We start from the raw sequence: 18,297 nt of genomic DNA on the forward strand, positions 1-18,297 counted from the left end.
ACATAGGTCTCCAGTAGCTTAGGGGGTCCTCTGGACACGCCGCGACAAGGCGACGGTTCGGACACCATGGCTTCAAGGTTAGTACCTAACGGCTGATACATCTGCGCCCCTTGCTTCGTACCCTGGCATCACGAGCTTGCGCATACATCTCGAGGTCATCTCTTCTGCTTCGGAATCGTTCTGGCGGCCGTCATGGTTCGAGTCCGTCAGCCGAAGCGTTGCGGATGAGACAATGGCGCCTCCCCCCACCAACGTCCTTCAGATCGCCAGACGAGCATGCCACGATGCGACTGCGAAGACCGCCATGGATCACCTACAACACGAAAGAACGTCGATTGAGCATCTGCTAATGTTCATGCGTGAGTGACAGATTCGGCGCGTCCTCGCTCCACCAGCGCGACTCCCGCAGCGCCTTGTTCGAGGGCTACACCGGCGACAACGCAAGGAGGCCAGTCAGCGCCTCGCCATCGCGTCTTGGCGGATATGGCTATGGCTACGCCGGCGGTAGTGCCTCCCCCGCGCCCACGGGGAGCCACCTCGGCGTCGACAACGGCGCCCGGGGGTTCCGCCCGGCGACGCCCAACTCGAGGTACGCTCGCTCCATCGCCGATTGCATGACGGCGGACGCTCCGGATGCAGGAACGATTTGCTGATGGATGTTCATTAGGGGTCAATACAGCGATGCAGTCCTCAACGAGCTCGAGAGCCAGAACGACGAGCAGGTGGAGGGCATTATGGGCAAGGTCAAGATGCTGAAGAGTGTACGTGACATCCTGGCGACAGCCTCCGGCCGGCGTGTGGTGAATTACAAGCAGCAAGACGGTGAACCGGCAGATGCGAGACCAGCCGCTGACGAGACCCTTTAGATGACGGTAGCCATTGGTGACGAGATCCGCGAATCCTCCGCCCTCGCCGAGAAGATGAACGACACCTTCGACTCGACCCGGCTGCGCCTTCGCGGCACCATGAACCGCATGCTGGTCATGGCTCAGCGCACCGGCGTGGGCTGGAAGGTCTGGCTCGGCTTCTTCGCTGCTGTCTGCTTCCTCTTCATGTACGTGTGGCTATTCTAAAACTTCAAAGAGTTGGGAATATCACACCCCCCTTATGGGTCACGGTGTCAGGGCTTGACAAAGGCCAATGAGTTGACCTAAAAAAATGGCATGCTCAGAGACGAAGTTACGGCAAGCGGGAGGAGTCTGGCAAGAGAGACGATCAGACTACAACCCTGGTCCGCAAGGGCACAGGAAATGGCGTCTTTTCTCGCGAGGTTGTGCTTGATCTTGCATTGCACAGGGTCGGCCGCGATTGATTGATCTCGCATCGCTCGGCGTTACTAGGAGTACTTCATTCACAGGCTCTCTTACATCTCAACCTGTTTATATTCATCACAGGCACGCAAAGATTGGAAATTGCGAGCAAGAGCGATGCATTTGAATCACTGACGATGAAAGACGCGACGAAGAGAAGAACCCCCCCCCCCCCCCCCCCCCCCCTTCAAAATGGCAGGCCTTTTGTGTGTCTTGCATGTGTCTACGTTTGAAAGGACGGGAAACGAAACGAAGGAGTTTGTTGCCTTTGGCCAGTATAATAAACACTTTTTGTAATAACGGGGTATACCGACTAATGCTACCACTTTTTTTTCTCCCGATAGAGCAGGTTCGATTTGTTTTTCGGACTCTGCAACTGATACATTACTGTGTCTTCTCCCACCCCGTGATAGGATCATGAAGAAAGGGGGAGTATTTCTATAAGAGAATGTCCACTTCTGGCTCCGGTCGCCTCGTCTTCGTCGTCGTCGCCGTCCGTGGTGTGAATTGCTTCGTTGTGTTTCAAAGGGTATCTATCGTTCATGAATCTGTCCTATCCGTCCGTCTCCCCCAGCCTGCAATGTAGGAACGCATCTAACGCCTCTGGGCCCTGACGTTGGGACTGCTATGCAACATGCTGCTGTCCATCATGCTGCTGTCCGCAGACAGCAGCCCGCTCAGGTCCATGCTGCTCCTGGGCCCGCGCTCCCTCGTCGGGCTCAGCGGCGCCCTCAACGGCGCGGCGACCCTCGGCGCGAAGCTGATGTCCCCGTCGTCCTCTTCCTCGTCGCTGCTGGCCCCGCCGCGTCCGTCGTCGCTGCTGCTGCTCAGGTTCACCTCGGAATCGGTCTGCTCGTACACACCGCTGAGCTCGCCCGCCTCGGGGATGTCGTCGTCCAGGTCCGCGTCCATGTCCATGCCCATGCCCATGTCGTCCTCGTCGCCGGCCGCCAGGAGGTCTTCCTCGTCGAGCATGCGGCCCCCGCCCTCGGCCTCGAGCTCCTCCTCGCCGCCGTAGATGTCCTCGCCATCCGCGTCACCACGGGCCATGGCTTGCCGGTACGCATCATCCGCCATGCGCATGCGCGCCTCGACGAGGTCCTCCCGTCTTTCCTCCTCGTCTTCGTCCCCGCCGCCGCCGCCGCCGGGGCCCTGCGTGGTATCGTCATCATCCTCCTCCTCAGACGCTTCCTCGACGCTGCTCGTCATTCCGCTAAGACCATCCTCGTCAGAGTCCTCTCCGCCGTCGAAGCCGAAACTGCCGTCCGCGTCGGGGATCTCGTCATCCAAGTCGCGCGGCTCGTCGTCGCCGTCGGGAACCTCGGCGTCCAGGTCCGGACCGAGGTCGTCCCCGCCATCCTCAAGCACATCCTGCCCCGCGCCGCCGGCCTCGGCGAGCTCCTGCACGAGCGCCTCGCGACGCATGGCCTCGGCGTGTTCCTTCTGCTCCTTCTCCTCCTCGCGCATCTGGTGCAGCGTCTTGGGGATGCCGGGGGGCTTGAGCCAGCCGCTGCCAAAGTTGCGCACGTTCAGCCTGCGCCGGTCCATGTACTGCTCGTCAGCGCGCAGGCGCGCGAGGGCGGAGCGCTCGATGAGGAGCTGGCCCGCGCGGCGGGATGAGGAGCCATGTTGTTGTGCTTGCTGCTGCTGCTGCTGCTGTTGTTGTTGCTGGGTCTGCTCGCCCGACTGTTCGTGGGCTTCGAGGAGGGCGGCCTGGGCCAGAGGGTTGCGGGAGGAGGTGTACCAGATGGAATGCGACTGTTTTGGTTGTTCTCGCGTTAGAAGACGTCACGATGGCGGGGTACACTTTGGAAGCTTGGGAGGGGGAAGCTTACATCTCGTGGTGTCAGGTCAGGTAGGAGGCCGAACATGATGGATACGTTTCTGACCGGCAGGAGGGCGGTCGACGTGGAGGTGGGTTGGGTTCGCCTAGGTTCGTCAACGTCGTTGTGTGCGGGTATCACACATGATCAGGTGCTGTTGAAAGCGAGCTCTCTCTCCTGTTGCGTAGCTGTACCTAGCTGCAGGCGCGCCAAAGTGGTTGCGAGAGTAAACATTTGACAGAGTACGTACTGGCAGCAGCGACGGGGGTTAGGGGACTTACCCCACACTCGCAGACGCGCCGCGCCTAGCGCGCTTGATCCCTGTCGCAAGAGTTCACGATGCTTCACTGCGGGCGGCAGAAAATGTGGTCGACTACGTATCTATTCAACGACATCTCGTCTCGTCACACGCGGTCTTCACGATGTCTCAACGCGCACGATGAGGTGTGTGTGGCACAAGCCTGGGGAAACTCGTGTCCCCGCCCCTCCTACGACAGCAGCAGCTGCCAGCAGACAAACAGTCGGTCAAAAGGGTGCATCGGCCGTCGCCCACCGCCAAATTGCTCTCGCCTCAGTTTCTGACCGAGGCGTCGAGCCTGTCTGCTCTGCCCTGGCCTGGATGCCAGGTTTCACTGAGAGTGAAGTGTCCGTGGTTACCCACGGCGCCTATGTCTCCTTGGGTTCCAATATTTCTAGTTTTTGTGAGGTAACAAAAACAAGGGTCCGGTACCGCTGCCGCCTGGCTCCCGCCTCCCGCCACGGCCCACGAATGCTGCGTTTCTCTCGCATTCTCGACCCATTCGCAGCGGATGGGGAAACGAGGACCAAACGCTCCCTCGCGCCCCGCGACGGACGCTCTGATGTGTCTCATCGGGAAAAGTCGGAACCACCGCTGACATCGGAGTTATTGGCATTGGTTGTGTGTGCTCTAGTGGAGGTTTCAAATGCCATATTTCCGCAAAGTGGGATCTTTTCCCCTTCCTTGCGCGGCCATGGGCTGACTCGAGTGGACACTTTTTTTTTCTGCCGCCTTTTTTCTCTCGCTCCGATGTCCCTGCATCAACGGTCTGGACAGTTTGTGGACGCTCCGATATAGGGCGGTCTGAGAAACCGCAGTCCAAGACCGCTCCGCCAGGGGTTGCATCCGCCCGGCCCTAGTTGGGAGGAACCACCGAGCCGACTTCGGCGGGGCTCTGCTAGCGCTATGGAAATGGTAAAAGCATGCTATGCAGGACATAGGTCCGCTTCCGTTGTCGTGCTCCACACAGCGGTGCGGAATTCGTTCAAAGAAAGCCGTTACCAGAAAAGACGCAGCTATTTCTAATTGCAATTGATCGAGTTGCTGGTCTGACAGTAGCCGGTGACACAGGCCAGGCATGGGGCTAAATAGGCTCAGTCTGACCATCTTGTTTGACAGCATTTAACGCGTTGTTGATTCGCCCGTGCCGTCATGCCCAAATAATTCGCCAGGGGCGCTGCAGAGACCTGCACCAGGACTGAGGTAGTGAATCCGAGCCTGTGTCATACCTCGAGACCTCAGTTGGAGGGTGGCCTCGCGAGGGCATAGGTGATCAGCCGCTCCCAGCATATTGGGCACATTTACGTATGCGTCCATCCAGATCCAGGATGTTAACACGTGCTTGCTGCGAGGGATGATCCGGGAAACCCTAATTGCCTCCCCGAGTTCAAAATTCATCAGGGTCGGAAAATGCCTTTCCGGGTGCGCGTTCTGACAGGCATTCGGCTTATGCACCTCGACAGCATCTGTGACGTAGGAACTGCGTGGCGCCCAGGCGGTTCATCACCGAGGCGTGAGTCTCTCGTCTGGCAGCTGTGCCGTCCATGCCTGTGCCTCTCGTCTTCGGCAGGCTAAGCGTTTGATTCCCTGGGACGAGAAAGGCCCCTCTCCTCTCCTCTCCTCCCCTCCAGCTCCAATAGCCAAGAGCGAGAAACGTCTGTGCGTGGACGCCAGCAGGGGTCATACCAGCAGGGAGCTGTGAGATCTCGAACGCCTCCGGCCGACGGGGTTGCATTTAGCATGGGTGAGACTAGGGGATGCCTAGCTTCGCTGTACGCAGTAGCTCAGATGCAGATGCAACAAGTCGCCGTCGTGGTTGGGCCGAGATAAGACGGTTGAAGATGCGGCTACCATTGTGATTGGCCGGCTTCTCCAATTTCACGTTGTCGATTTTTTGACAGCGACCCTTTCTGCTCTGGGCGACAACATCTCTCGATGCTGCACTGCAGTCCGGTCACGCGCCAAACTCGTTTCCTTGGGCTGGATGTGCCGGACGGCGACGAGACTTGCTGCCTTATCCGTATGTCACTCTGTGCGGCAAAGGAATACGTTCCATCCATCCATCTCATCTTATTACAGCAAGCCTTCCCTTCGTGCTGCCCTTGACGCATGTGCTCGGTGCTGCCCGCCATTGGCCAGCCTTCCCATTGAACCCGTATTGCTTGCATTTGTGATGCATCTCGTCGGGAATCTCGCTCTTCTGGGCCACGCGCAACGCTGCTTTTCTGACGAGCAGCCCAGGTTTGTCTCTGTCAGAGACTTTGTCCGTACATTCCCGCCACTACCCATGATTGATGACGCCTCCGGCGCTTTTGAGAAATGTGAGAGGTTGCGCTGCTGACCGGTCCCCTGGTTTCCCGTCGGCCTCTGCCGCCGCCCAGCCATCGACACCACCAACTTCCGTAGATCGGAGGGGGTGATAGGCAGAGGATAAACACCATCCATTCTAATTCGCGCTTGATCTTCGGAGTGAAATCGGGACATGCATTCTTGTCGTTCCATGACGCAACGGACTGAGATTATCGGACGTTGCTTGGTGCCTTGAGCCTGCTGCCGCCACCACCGCCAAACGGCGTACGCACAACCGCGACAGATGGATTGAAGGACCCTAGTCGTACACACTAGGCAAAGCCTTCGGCATCAACGCGCCCCCCCCAGCAGCAGTAGCATGTGCAAGCGCACTTGTAGATGAACGATGTTGTAGTGTACACCCTCACCCCGTATCCCCAAACTCCATCCCCCAAATCACCCGCATCGGTGCTGGATTCGCCCTGGTTCGCTAATAAGGGTCCGGGTCCAATTTCTTGGGGGTTACTGCGGGCTGTCAGGGGCCCCCAAGCGGAGGCGACATCGGCCAAGGCCTCTTTGAAATGCATCAAGGTGATTGGCCGATGCCGAAAGCTTGCTCGTCGATGACATTAACCTTTCAGCTATTCAGTTTCGCAAGACGCATAGGTCAACTGGGTGACCCCTGCTTAGCCTGCATGCGGTGTGTGGGGTGCATCTCTGTCGCTGGATTTGGCCGAAGCGCTGGGTTTCTCTGCTGAATTTCTCTTACACCAAGTTATTGTCGCAAACAACACTTGACTGGAAGACAGCTCGCCTGGGGACACCAAACGAAGATTATCAGGCAATTGCTCTGCCGCCGGAGAAGAACGCGAGAGGCTGGCTAAATCGGTAGACCCTTGGCATACGTAGCCAAAAGCCAAGTTGCTGGCGGTCGCGAACATAATTGTGCGACTTGTACGTAGTTTGAAAGTCGACTATAGAGGACGGTGGGAACGAGCTGGGCGTTAGTTGTCTCGACCTTCAGCATCAGCCCACGGAAAATCTTAGCCACTGCCAAAACACGCGGTCAGAATTATTCCTCGTGTCGACGACTGAGATGGCAGACAATGCGGTCTAGCTGATTTACCACTAGCTCGACCTGTCGAGTTGTCGAACCAAGCCGCCGGCGGCCCGCGGGTAAACGAAGACCAGGGAAAGAAAACGGCATACCCGCCCATTAAGGACCTTAGCGAGCGGCTATGGGAATTGCTAGCAAGTGACAGATCTTTTCTTGCTGATCTGAATTGGCGACGTCTCCATTGGCCACGGAGTCCTGGAGAGCAGGCGGCGATGTGAGGAGGCGAAATGGCCCCCGAAAGATACTATGTGCCGAGTCCAGTGTACAGCGCCGGGGCGGACGACGTCGCAAAACGAAGCAGAATCAGAAGAAACGACTGTCGGTCTAGGGGCTGGCTGTGGATCGGGCATTATTGCAAGACGAGTCTAGCAACATCGACCTGGCGGGTTTGGGCGCGTTGCGGACAACATCCATGTTCCCCCAGACGAGGCGGCGAGGTAGTACGTCAGGCAGTCAGTGTTGTGCTGGTGTTATGCCTCGTGGTTGCGGTTAGGCCCCGTGTCGTTCAACTGATGAGAAAAAAGGGGAGTAGTAGAATATGGGGCCAAGCGCTGCGAGACTGGTAGCACGGCGTGAGGGAACCTCAAACGGTCAGGGTTGGACCCCGCAGGGCAACGTTGGCACGTCCGTTGTGGTGGGTGAGCCAGTTGTGGTTGGGGACGTTGTTGCGGCGCATGGGGACACCAATTACCGAGACGTGTTGTCTATGGAGGCGTCTGGGGACGAAGGTTTTCGGAAATCGTGTACTGTTGGAGAGGAGAGAGAGCATCGACAGAGAGGGTAAGACATGGCGAAGATGGTAAGTCGAAACGAACGAGTGGGTATTGTCGGCCAAAGGGTGATGGGTGAGTCGACGCAGAGGAAAGTCGATCGAGGTTGACGTGGCCGGAGATGAGCAGAATGTATGCTGAATGGTGGTGCACCGGTATGTATGGTGAGGTTCCGTTCCTAGCCATCCGCGGCAAGAGTCTGAACCTTTGAGAAGGAGGGAAGCAAGAGCATCCCGGTGTGCAGGTAGTAGGGCATCTGCGGGATGATGGGCAGAGGTGTGATGCTTGCTGCTGGCCGCTCAGCAGATCAGTGACGGTGGTGTCGTGTCGATGAAGAGCGCCTCCCAGCCGATGTGCGCTGTTTTCTGGCATGTGGTTAACAGCAGCGTCCTCCTCTGTCCTCAGCGCTGCACAGCGCCGAACAGCACCATGGAGGGGCAAATCGTGCGCTGGACGGTCCACTTGCAGGCCGTCCTCGCCATGGACAGGCCACTCGAGAGGGAGAAATTCCAAGGTTCATTGCAGGGTGGCAGTTCAGCAGCCCTGGATTGTCTGGGCAGTCCATGGCAGACAGGGAAAGCTAGCAGGGTAACATGGGCAAAAATGGCAACATCAGAGGCAGGGGAGCGAAGAGAGTGGAACAGCCCACTGAAGAGACATGGACCGAAAAACGGAGCATTGAAGATGGAAGCGACGCAGCCACCGACCGGAGGCGGGGCGGAGAGGAAGAGTCAGAGATGCTGTTTGGACCCCACCAATGAGAGACGATGCTGTTGGATTGAGCCCATGGCTGATTGGCTGGCCCCGTCCCCACCGACGCGGCAGTCTGGAGGAGAGTGAATCAGAGAAAGACCGACTCGCCCGAGTGGGAGGAACAGCACCACAGCAGCTGCAGCGCACAGACGTCAAGCGCCGTCCACGGAGCCTTACCCAGCGTGTACGTGCCACCCTTCAGTCCCCCTCCCCCCCATCCCATCCCGTCCCATCTCTGTCGCTTTCGCAGCATTCTGCAGAAGATACGTACCGTTTCCATCCCACCCACGCACGCTGCAAACCCCCACTGCCCACCGTTTCGGCCCCTCTTGCCAGTATCCAGCGAAAACGAAAGCCGCAGCATATCTACACTGGCACACTCAGTAGAAAGCATGAGCCTGTGCTGGCTCCATCTTCCGTCTCGTCTCGTCTGCACCGCAAATTAGGAGGGGATGAGGCATATGGACACTCCAGGAGGCGGACGTTCCGTTGCACTACGCCTCTAGAGTCCTCTCAGTATACTTGCAGCAGCGGACCAGTTCGGTTTGCATTGCCACAGCCCATTCCGATTCCGAATTAACCCCCCCAATAGCCATCTTGCGCTGGGTTAAAGGAAAAAAAAAAATTGTACCCAATATCCCGAGAAATGGCCTACTCTTTGCCGGGTGTTGTCGTTCTTGTTCGGCGCCTCATCCGTGGCTCGGCTCTTAGTCCGCATCTTGCTCTCGCTCTCTCTTTCCCTCCTTCTCGTGCTCACTCTGTGCCTCCGCTCGCCAGGCTCCAGAATCGACAGTGTCCACCCATTGTCTCCATCGACAACCGTCTTATTCATCCAATTTACCTTAGCTCCGTCTGGTCTGTGATCCCTTGTTGTCTTCGTCGGGTGGCCGCTGGCGAGTGAGAGTCCTTCCCTTTCCAATCCGCTCCCCTCCCGTCCAGTCCAACCACCCCCGGCTTGGACCCAGCGTTGCCAGCGCCGACTCAGGACTCCATCAACTCCTCTTCTGTCCATCCCACCTCGCACTCACACACACCCTCTTGGGCTAGGACCGTCCCTTTCATAAAAGGTTGCTCTTTTCCCTCCTCCCGCCTCTGCTCTCCCTTCCTCTCTCTTTCGCCCTCCCATTCCTCTCGCGCGGTGCCTCGACGGTAGTAAAATAAACCCTCTCGATACCATTGCGCATCCAGCTTGACCATTTGGTCCTTTCAAATTCACAACGCTTGCCGGTAAGTGATAAGTGCTCACAGATAGACACGCGGAACTCAAGCCCAGCCTTGAAATCCGAGCCCGTTTCCATGCCACTTCCACGTTCATCCTACCTGCCCTTCAAACACACAAACACAATCGGTCGAACAAACCAGCACCGAAGGTCGCGTAGAGCAAGAGAACGAGGCCAGAGAGGAGACATCACACAGACAGACAGACAGATTCGGAGAGAACGACGAGAGAGACAGAGACACACGGCATAGGACCTAGGACCAAGACATAGAGTTCCACAGAGACACAGCTCCCGAGACGAAAACGGCGGTTTACACAGCGATGCCCAACAGTCCCGCGCAAGCAGCAGCAACAACAGCAAAAGCAACAGCAACAGCAACAGCAACAGCGGCAGCAAAAGCACCCACTCCAGCCATGGCAATCAGATAGCAGCAATCCCAATCGCGTGCCATCCCCATCGGTTTGGGCATCTCCGTCCGCACTTTTCTGCGCAGCGCCTGTTTCCACATGCTCTTTTTTGGGGGGGCTTGCGCTTGCGACTGCGAGACGACCCCACACACCCCCAGGTCCAGACGTCGACCCCTGGTCGCAATCCCTGTGGCAGTGATGTAAGGTCACCGCGGGAATGGAGCTTGCAGTCGCCTATCAGCCGAAGCCAAAACAACACCAAAGGAGAGGAAAAAAAATTCTTGGAGGGGCAGTCGGCCGGTGGCGGCCTAGCACGCAGCTAGCGCAGCTACATGGGCATGGCAATTTGGGTGTGTCGCCTGTCGGGTGTGTGCGATGCTTGTCCGTCTCTGATAGACGGGCACTGGCGTCACGCATCGTTAGCCGCACACTCTTTTTTTCCCATTAGCCCGCATGCCATTGGCCACTGGCTCATGAGCGCCGCGGGGCCCGGTCGGCACCGCGGTCTGCATTCTGCAATCATCCCAATGTCTCTACGCAGTCTGCTGCAGTCGGCCTGGTCCAGTGTAGGGATGCGCAGCTTTGCCTGCTCTCCTCTGCTCTGCGACCTTGTCTGAGCTGAGTTGTCTTGCGGATGCTGCTGATTGTGGCTTGCTCTGGAGCTTGCCCCTCCCCCTCAATCCTGGTCCGGCTTGCATATCAACAATGCTTCGATGCTTGCTCCCGCTGCTTGCTGCTGGCGCCGTCATTCCTGAGGCCATTGCCTGCTTGCTTGGGTACAAGTGCGACTTGCTGCTTCTGCCTTGCGTCTGTCGGAAGTTCTGTCCGGAAGCCCTGAGCTTACGGCGATATCGACTAGAACCATTATAGGCACCCTCATGACCCGGAGCTGCCTCTTCTCGGGAGACGTTGCACAAACGCCGGTTCGAGAGTAGAGTTTCCGCTACTCCAGAAAAAAACCCCGACTCCTATCTTTCACCGTGCGTCCCTGGATCAGCTCGAGCTTAATTGAAAGAAATCACCCCGCATTCGATCTCTCCAACATTACCCTCCGCCATCACCCTTCTCTGTCGCCAAAATCTCTGTCAAACAATCGCATTGGCTGTCTGCTACCTACCTCTATCTCTCGCATATGCGAACGTCTCTTCGCTTCCTCTGTGCGATCCTCCTGCTCAACATCGGATATTGCCCTTCACTTCCTCTCTTCGAGCTTACCAAAAGTGTCGACTTCGTTTTCCACCTTGCTGACTTGCGTTCGCTGCTTTGAACAGATCAGTAACCGAGCCTTTGCTCCTGCCGATCGCCTGCCGACGACTGGAATAGTCGCTCCCTCGCCGACCTATACCAGCCTTTTCATTGATACACAGGCTCGAATCCTCGCCTAGCATGGGCCTGCCCGAGGATTTCGACGACCGACAAATCCACATCGAATCTGAAAAAGAGCAATACACCCCCTATGAGTATCAGACAGAGAATAACGACTCATGGGCGGGTGCTCTGCCGGTGAAGCAGTATGTGCGACCACTCGAGGTACAACTTGGATAGAGACTGACACGAGATTGCAGAGGATTGTATGATCCGAGCTTAGAAAAAGATGCATGCGGTGTCGGCTTTGCTTGGTATGTTCATGGTCATGACTCCTAACTTTCTTGGAACATTGCAGCTGACCTTCTGCAGCCACATCAAGGGCAAGCCTAGCCACAAGATCGTCAGCGATGGTAAGCTTGACGCTTCAGACATCCCCAGAACTTCCAGCTAACCGCTCCTACAGCGCGCAACCTGCTTTGCAACATGACCCACAGAGGTGCTGTGGGATCTGATGCACGAGACGGTGATGGCGCTGGCGTCATGACTTCGATCCCCCACAGGTTCTTCATCAAGAACTTTGAAAAGGAGGAGGGCATTAAGCTGCCCCCCCTGGGACAATATGCTACGGGAAACCTGTTCTTTAAGCCAGACGAGGAGACTCTGCAAGAGTCCAAGAGGCAGTTGGAAGATATTGCCGAATCGTTAGGCCTGCGTGTCTTGGGATGGCGAAGGCCTCCCGTTGACTCGACTCTGCTTGGTCCTGCTGCCAAGTCTCGTGAGCCCATTATCATGCAGCCCTTCGTCGTCTTGACCTCCGCCTACGGCCAGGGCAACGCTCCCGAGAACACCGATCCCGAGCAATTTGATGACAGACTATTCGAAAGACAATTGTATGTCCTCAGAAAGCGGGCCACCCACACTATCGGCCTCCAGAACTGGTTCTACCTCTGCTCCCTCTCCAACAAGAACATTGTTTACAAGGGACAGCTGGCCCCCGTCCAGGTCTACCAGTACTACTATGATCTGGTCAACGCCGACTACGAGGCTCACTTTGCCCTTGTCCACTCTCGTTTCTCGACCAACACTTTCCCCTCATGGGATCGTGCTCAGCCTTTGAGATGGGCTGCCCACAACGGTGAGATCAACACCCTTCGTGGTAACAAGAACTGGATGAGAGCTCGTGAGGGTGTCATGCAGTCTGACATTTTCCGCGAGGAGCTCGAGGGGCTCTACCCTATTGTTGAGGACGGCGGCTCCGATTCCGCTGCTTTCGACAACGTTTTGGAACTCCTGACCATCAACGGTGTTCTGTCCCTCCCTGAGGCTGTCATGCTCATGGTCCCCGAGGCTTGGCAAGGCAACACCCACATGGACCCCAAGAAGGCTGCTTTCTACGAGTGGGCTGCTTGCCAAATGGAGCCCTGGGACGGTCCCGCGCTCTTCACCTTCGCCGACGGCCGTTACTGCGGTGCCAACCTGGACCGTAACGGTCTCCGTCCTTGCCGTTTCTACGTCATGGACGACGACCGCATCATTTGCGCCTCTGAGGTCGGTACTATCCCCGTCGAGCCTGAGAAGGTCATTCAGAAGGGTCGTCTCCAGCCCGGTCGTATGCTTCTCGTCGACACTCTGGCCGGTCGCATCATCGACGACAAGGAGCTGAAGGAGGCTGTTTCCAGCCGCCAAGACTTCCGCGCCTGGATCGACCAGGAGCTCATCACCTTGCCCAAGGTTCTCGAGACTGTGGGCCAGACCGTGGATGTTGCGGCCAAGCCCGACGCTACGCGTCTGCAGGAGGATCCTCTTCTCCTGGCCTTCGGTTACACTCACGAGCAGGTGAGCTTGTTGCTGGCTCCCATGGCTTCTGACGAGAAGGAAGCCCTCGGATCCATGGGTAACGATGCCCCTCTGGCCTGCTTGTCTCAGGCTCCTCGCCTTCTGTACGAGTACTTCCGTCAGCTCTTCGCCCAGGTTACCAATCCTCCAATTGACCCCATCCGTGAGTCGATCGTCATGTCTCTGGAGTGCTACGTTGGTCCTCAGGGCAACCTCCTTGAGATGGACAGCTCTCAGTGCGGCCGTCTCCTTTTGCCCAGCCCCATTCTCTCCATCCCCGAGTTCAACTCGCTCAAGAACATGGCCAGCATCCACCCCGAGTGGACTGTCAAGGTCATCGACCTGACCTTCCCCAAGAGCGAGGGCACTGAGGGTTACCTGCGCCACCTCGATTACATTTGCAACGAGACCACCGCAGCCATCGAGAACAAGGACCGCATCATTGTCCTCTCTGACCGCGCCACCTCCAAGGACCGCATCCCCGTCTCCGCCCTTCTTGCCTCTGGTATGGTTCACCATCACCTGGTCAGCAACAAGTGGCGTTCCATGGCTGCGATTGTCGTCGAGACTGCCGAGGCTCGTGAGGTGCACCACATGTGTGTCCTTCTCGGCTACGGTGCCGATGCTGTCAACCCGTACCTGGCCATGGAGTGCATTCTTAAGCTGAACCGCGAGAAGCTTATTAAGAAGAAGCTCTCTGACGAGGCTCTCATCCACAACTACAAGCACTCTTGCGATGGTGGTATCCTCAAGGTCATGAGTAAGATGGGTATCTCCACCCTCGCCTCTTACAAGGGTGCTCAGATTTTCGAGGCTCTCGGTCTCGACGAGACCGTCATTGAGCGCTGCTTCAAGGGCACTGCTTCCCGTATCCAGGGCTCCACTTTCGAGCTCATTGCTGAGGATGGTTTCCGCTTCCACGAGCGTGGTTTCCCCTCTCGCTACACCGTTGGTGTCTCTGGTCTCCCTGAGTCTGGCGAATACCACTGGCGTGACGGTGGTGAGGCTCACATGAACGACCCTACCTGCATTGCCAACATCCAGGATGCCGTCCGCACCAAGAACGACAAGTCCTACGAGGCTTACTCCAAGTCTCAGTACGAGCAGATCAAGGCTTGCACCCTCCGTGGCATGCTTGACTTCAAGTTTGAAGACTGCACTCCCGTCCCCATCGAGCAGGTTGAGCCGTGGACCGAGATTGTCCGTCGCTTCTGCACAGGTGCCATGTCTTACGGCTCCATCTCCATGGAGTCTCACTCCACCTTGGCTGTTGCCATGAACAGACTCGGCGGCAAGTCCAACACTGGTGAGGGTGGTGAGGATCCTGAGCGTTCTCAGCGCTTGGCCAACGGTGACACTATGCGTTCTGCCATCAAGCAGGTCGCCTCTGGCCGTTTCGGTGTCACCTCTGCCTACCTCGCCGACTCTGACGAGCTCCAGATCAAGATGGCCCAGGGAGCTAAGCCCGGTGAGGGTGGTGAGCTCCCTGGACACAAGGTGTCCAAGTCCATTGCTCGTACTCGTCACTCCACCCCTGGTGTCGGTCTCATTTCTCCTCCTCCCCACCACGACATTTACTCCATTGAGGACTTGAAGCAGTTGATTTACGACCTCAAGTGCTCCAGCCCTCGCTCTCGTGTCTCAGTCAAGCTCGTCTCCGAGGTTGGTGTCGGTATCGTCGCCTCCGGTGTCGCTAAGGCCAAGGCCGACCACATCCTGATCTCCGGCCATGATGGTGGTACCGGTGCCTCCCGCTGGACCGGTATCAAGTACGCCGGTCTTCCCTGGGAGCTTGGTCTTGCTGAGACTCATCAAACTCTGGTCCTCAACGACCTCCGTGGTCGTGTTGTTGTGCAGACTGATGGTCAGCTCCGCACTGGTCGTGATGTTGCCATGGCTTGCTTGCTTGGTGCTGAGGAATGGGGCTTCGCCACCACTCCTCTGATCGCCATGGGCTGCATCTTCATGCGCAAGTGCCACCTGAACTCCTGCCCTGTCGGTATTGCCACCCAGGATCCTGAGCTTCGCAAGAAGTTCACCGGTACTCCCGAGCACGTCATCAACTTCTTCTACTACGTCGCCAACGAGCTCCGTGCTATCATGGCCAGGCTCGGTTTCCGCACCATCAACGAGATGGTTGGCCATGTTGAGGTTCTCAAGGTTCGCGATGACCTCCGCACGAAGAAGACCTCCAACATCGACCTCTCCCTGCTCCTGACTCCCGCTCACAAGCTCCGCCCGGGTGTTGCCACCTTCAACGTTCGCAAGCAGGATCACAAGCTCTACGTCCGCTTGGACAACAAGCTTATCTCAGAGGCCGAGTTGACTCTGGACAAGGGCCTGCCTTCCAGAATCGAGTGTGACATTGTCAACACCGACCGTGCCATGGGTACCTCGCTCTCGTACCATATCTCCAAGCGCTACGGCGAGGATGGTCTGCCTCTGGACACCGTTCACGTCAATATCAAGGGCTCCGCTGGTCAGTCCTTCGGTGCGTTCCTCGCTCCTGGTGTGACCCTGGAGCTTGAGGGTGATGCCAACGACTACGTCGGTAAGGGTCTGTCTGGCGGTCGCCTGATCGTCTACCCTCCCCGTTCTGCCGTCTTCAAGGCCGAGGAGAACATCATTGTCGGTAATGTCTGCTTGTACGGTGCTACCAAGGGTACCTGCTTCTTCCGCGGTGTTGCCGCTGAGCGTTTCGCTGTCCGTAACTCCGGTGCCACCGCCGTCGTCGAGGGTGTCGGTGACCACGGTTGCGAGTACATGACTGGTGGCCGTATCGTCATTCTTGGCAGCACTGGTCGCAACTTCGCTGCCGGTATGTCTGGCGGTATCGCCTACGTTCTCGACATTCACAAGGACTTCCTTTCCAAGCTCAACACTGAGATGGTTGAGGCCGAAGCCGTCGAGGAGCCTACTGAGATTGCCTACCTGCGCGGTCTCATTGAGGACCACCACCACTACACCGGATCCGAGCTTGCTGCCCGCATCTTGGTCGACTTCAACCGCGCTCTGCCCCGCTTCGTCAAGGTCATGCCCGTTGATTACAAGCGTGTCCTGGCTGAGGAGGCCGCCAAGGCCGCTGAGGCCAAGCGTGCCGAGTACAACCTTCCCGTCATCTCTGGCGTTCCCGCCAAGAAGGAGGAGAAGGCCGCTAAGCTCCAGGACATCGAGGAGACCATTGGCGACAACGCTGCCGAGAAGAAGCGCGCTCTCGTCCTCGACAAGACCAAGGGTTTCATGAAGTACCAGCGCCGTGCCGAGAAGTACAGGAACCCCAAGACTCGTACCAAGGATTGGGCCGAGCTTTCCTCCCGTCTCGACGAGGATGAGCTCAAGTACCAGTCTGCCCGTTGCATGGACTGTGGTGTTCCCTTCTGCCAATCTGAGACGGGTTGCCCTATCTCCAACATCATTCCTAAATGGAATGAACTTGTCTTCCAGGTAATACCGTTGTTGCCTTCTGTATGTGCTTTTTACTAACATGCGCCATCCAGAACCAATGGCAAGACGCCCTTAACCGTCTTCTCATGACCAACAACTTCCCCGAGTTCACTGGTCGTGTCTGCCCTGCTCCTTGCGAGGGTGCCTGTGTCCTTGGTATCAATGAGGACCCCGTTGGTATCAAGTCAATTGAGTGCGCCATCATTGACCGTGGTTTCGAGATGGGCTGGATGATTCCTCGTCTTCCGGATGTCCGCACCGGCAAGAAGGTTGCCATCATCGGTTCCGGACCCGCCGGTCTGGCCGCTGCCGACCAGCTGAACCGTGCCGGCCACACCGTCACCGTCTACGAGCGTGCCGACCGCCCCGGTGGTCTCCTCATGTACGGTATTCCCAACATGAAGCTTGACAAGCGCATTGTCAAGCGCCGTACCGACTTCATGGCAGCCGAGGGTGTCAACTTCAAGTGCGGTGTTGCTGTCGGCGAGGACATCCAGCTCATGGACCTCAAGGCTGAGAACGACGCCGTTGTCATCGCCACTGGTGCCACCGTCGCCCGTGACCTTCCCATCAAGGGCCGTGAGCTCGAGGGCATCCACTACGCCATGGAGTTCCTTCACAAGAACACCAAGTCCCTCCTCGACTCCGAGCTCGCCGACGGCTCTTACATCTCCGCCAAGGGCAAGGACGTCATCGTCATCGGCGGTGGTGACACCGGTAACGACTGTATCGGTACCTCCGTCCGCCACGGCGCTAAGTCCGTGATCAACTTCGAGCTGCTGCCCCAGCCTCCCCCGGAGCGTGCCCGTGACAACCCGTGGCCCCAATGGCCCCGCATCTACCGTGTGGACTACGGCCACACTGAGGTCAAGCAGCACATGGGCAAGGACCCCCGTGAGTACTGCATCATGTCCGAGGAGTTCGTCGACGACGGCTCTGGCAAGGTCAAGGGTATCAACACCATTCGCGTTGAGTGGACTCGCTCCGCTTCTGGTGGTTGGGACATGAAGAAGATCGATGGCTCTCAGCAGTTCTTCCCTGCCGACCTCGTCCTCCTGTCCATGGGTTTCCTCGGCCCCGAGGCCCGCATCCTCGGTGACGACATTGAGAAGGACGCTCGCAAGAACGTCAAGACTCCTCCCGGCAAGTACAGCACCAACATTCCCGGCGTCTTCGCCGCTGGTGACTGCCGTCGCGGCCAGTCCCTTATCGTCTGGTAAGTTTTATCTCGTCCTGCATCCATGTCAGTCTCGATCGGTCAGCTAACAAATCTGCAGGGGTATCAACGAAGGTCGCCAGGCTGCTCGCGAGATTGATCTGTTCCTCGAGCAGTGCACCAGTCTCCCCGTCACCGGTGGTATCGTCAAGCGCACCGCCGGCGAGATCTTCAGCCGGGTGAAGCCTGCCCAGGCTTAAACTCTCCCCAAAAAGCATAAAAGTTGACGCAGTCGTTGAATTTGAGGAGTACGAAGAAATGATTCAGAATGACCGCGAGGTCGGGTGGCACAACAGCGGCGCGGAAGCGGGAAACCGGAAAGGGTTCTTTCATGATACCCGATTTACTACAAAACATGCCTTTTCAGCGATCCTTTTCGTGCGGGAATGTTCTCCTTTGGGTATTAGAGTGGTTGTCTGGATTATACCATATTTACACATATCTGAAATATTAGCAGTGTGCATACATACGTCCTGCTGGTTACTCGTGACTTTTGACGGTGTGTT

At 57.3% G+C, this 18,297-nt stretch overlaps 3 protein-coding genes across 3 annotated transcripts; 2 read left to right on the forward strand and 1 right to left on the reverse strand.

The window, feature by feature from the left end:
• Positions 1 to 66: 66 nt before the first annotated feature.
• Positions 67 to 1,073, forward strand: BET1 (Protein transport protein BET1; the record flags this gene model as incomplete). Its single annotated transcript, XM_036634562.1, has 4 exons — positions 67 to 77; positions 371 to 589; positions 668 to 761; positions 867 to 1,073. The coding sequence occupies 4 exons, from the start codon at positions 67 to 69 to the stop codon at positions 1,071 to 1,073; spliced, it is 531 nt and encodes a 176-aa protein (XP_036500786.1).
• An 831-nt stretch (positions 1,074 to 1,904) lies between these two features.
• On the reverse strand, positions 1,905 to 3,181 carry CGCS363_v002714 (uncharacterized protein; the record flags this gene model as incomplete). The annotated part of the gene is made up of 2 exons (XM_036634563.1): positions 1,905 to 3,068; positions 3,146 to 3,181. 2 exons carry the CDS (start codon positions 3,179 to 3,181, stop codon positions 1,905 to 1,907), a joined length of 1,200 nt encoding a protein of 399 aa, XP_036500787.1.
• Positions 3,182 to 11,373: 8,192 nt separating this feature from the next.
• On the forward strand, positions 11,374 to 17,991 carry CGCS363_v002715 (putative glutamate synthase; the record flags this gene model as incomplete). Its single annotated transcript, XM_036634564.1, has 6 exons — positions 11,374 to 11,498; positions 11,553 to 11,606; positions 11,665 to 11,705; positions 11,759 to 16,575; positions 16,629 to 17,791; positions 17,853 to 17,991. The coding sequence occupies 6 exons, from the start codon at positions 11,374 to 11,376 to the stop codon at positions 17,989 to 17,991; spliced, it is 6,339 nt and encodes a 2,112-aa protein (XP_036500788.1).
• Positions 17,992 to 18,297: the final 306 nt, after the last annotated feature.

The sequence above is a fragment of the Colletotrichum siamense genome (genome assembly GCF_013390195.1).
Source record: "Colletotrichum siamense strain Cg363 chromosome Unknown KSG_Cg363_contig02, whole genome shotgun sequence".
In the NCBI taxonomy this organism is placed as follows: Eukaryota; Fungi; Ascomycota; class Sordariomycetes; order Glomerellales; family Glomerellaceae; genus Colletotrichum; species Colletotrichum siamense.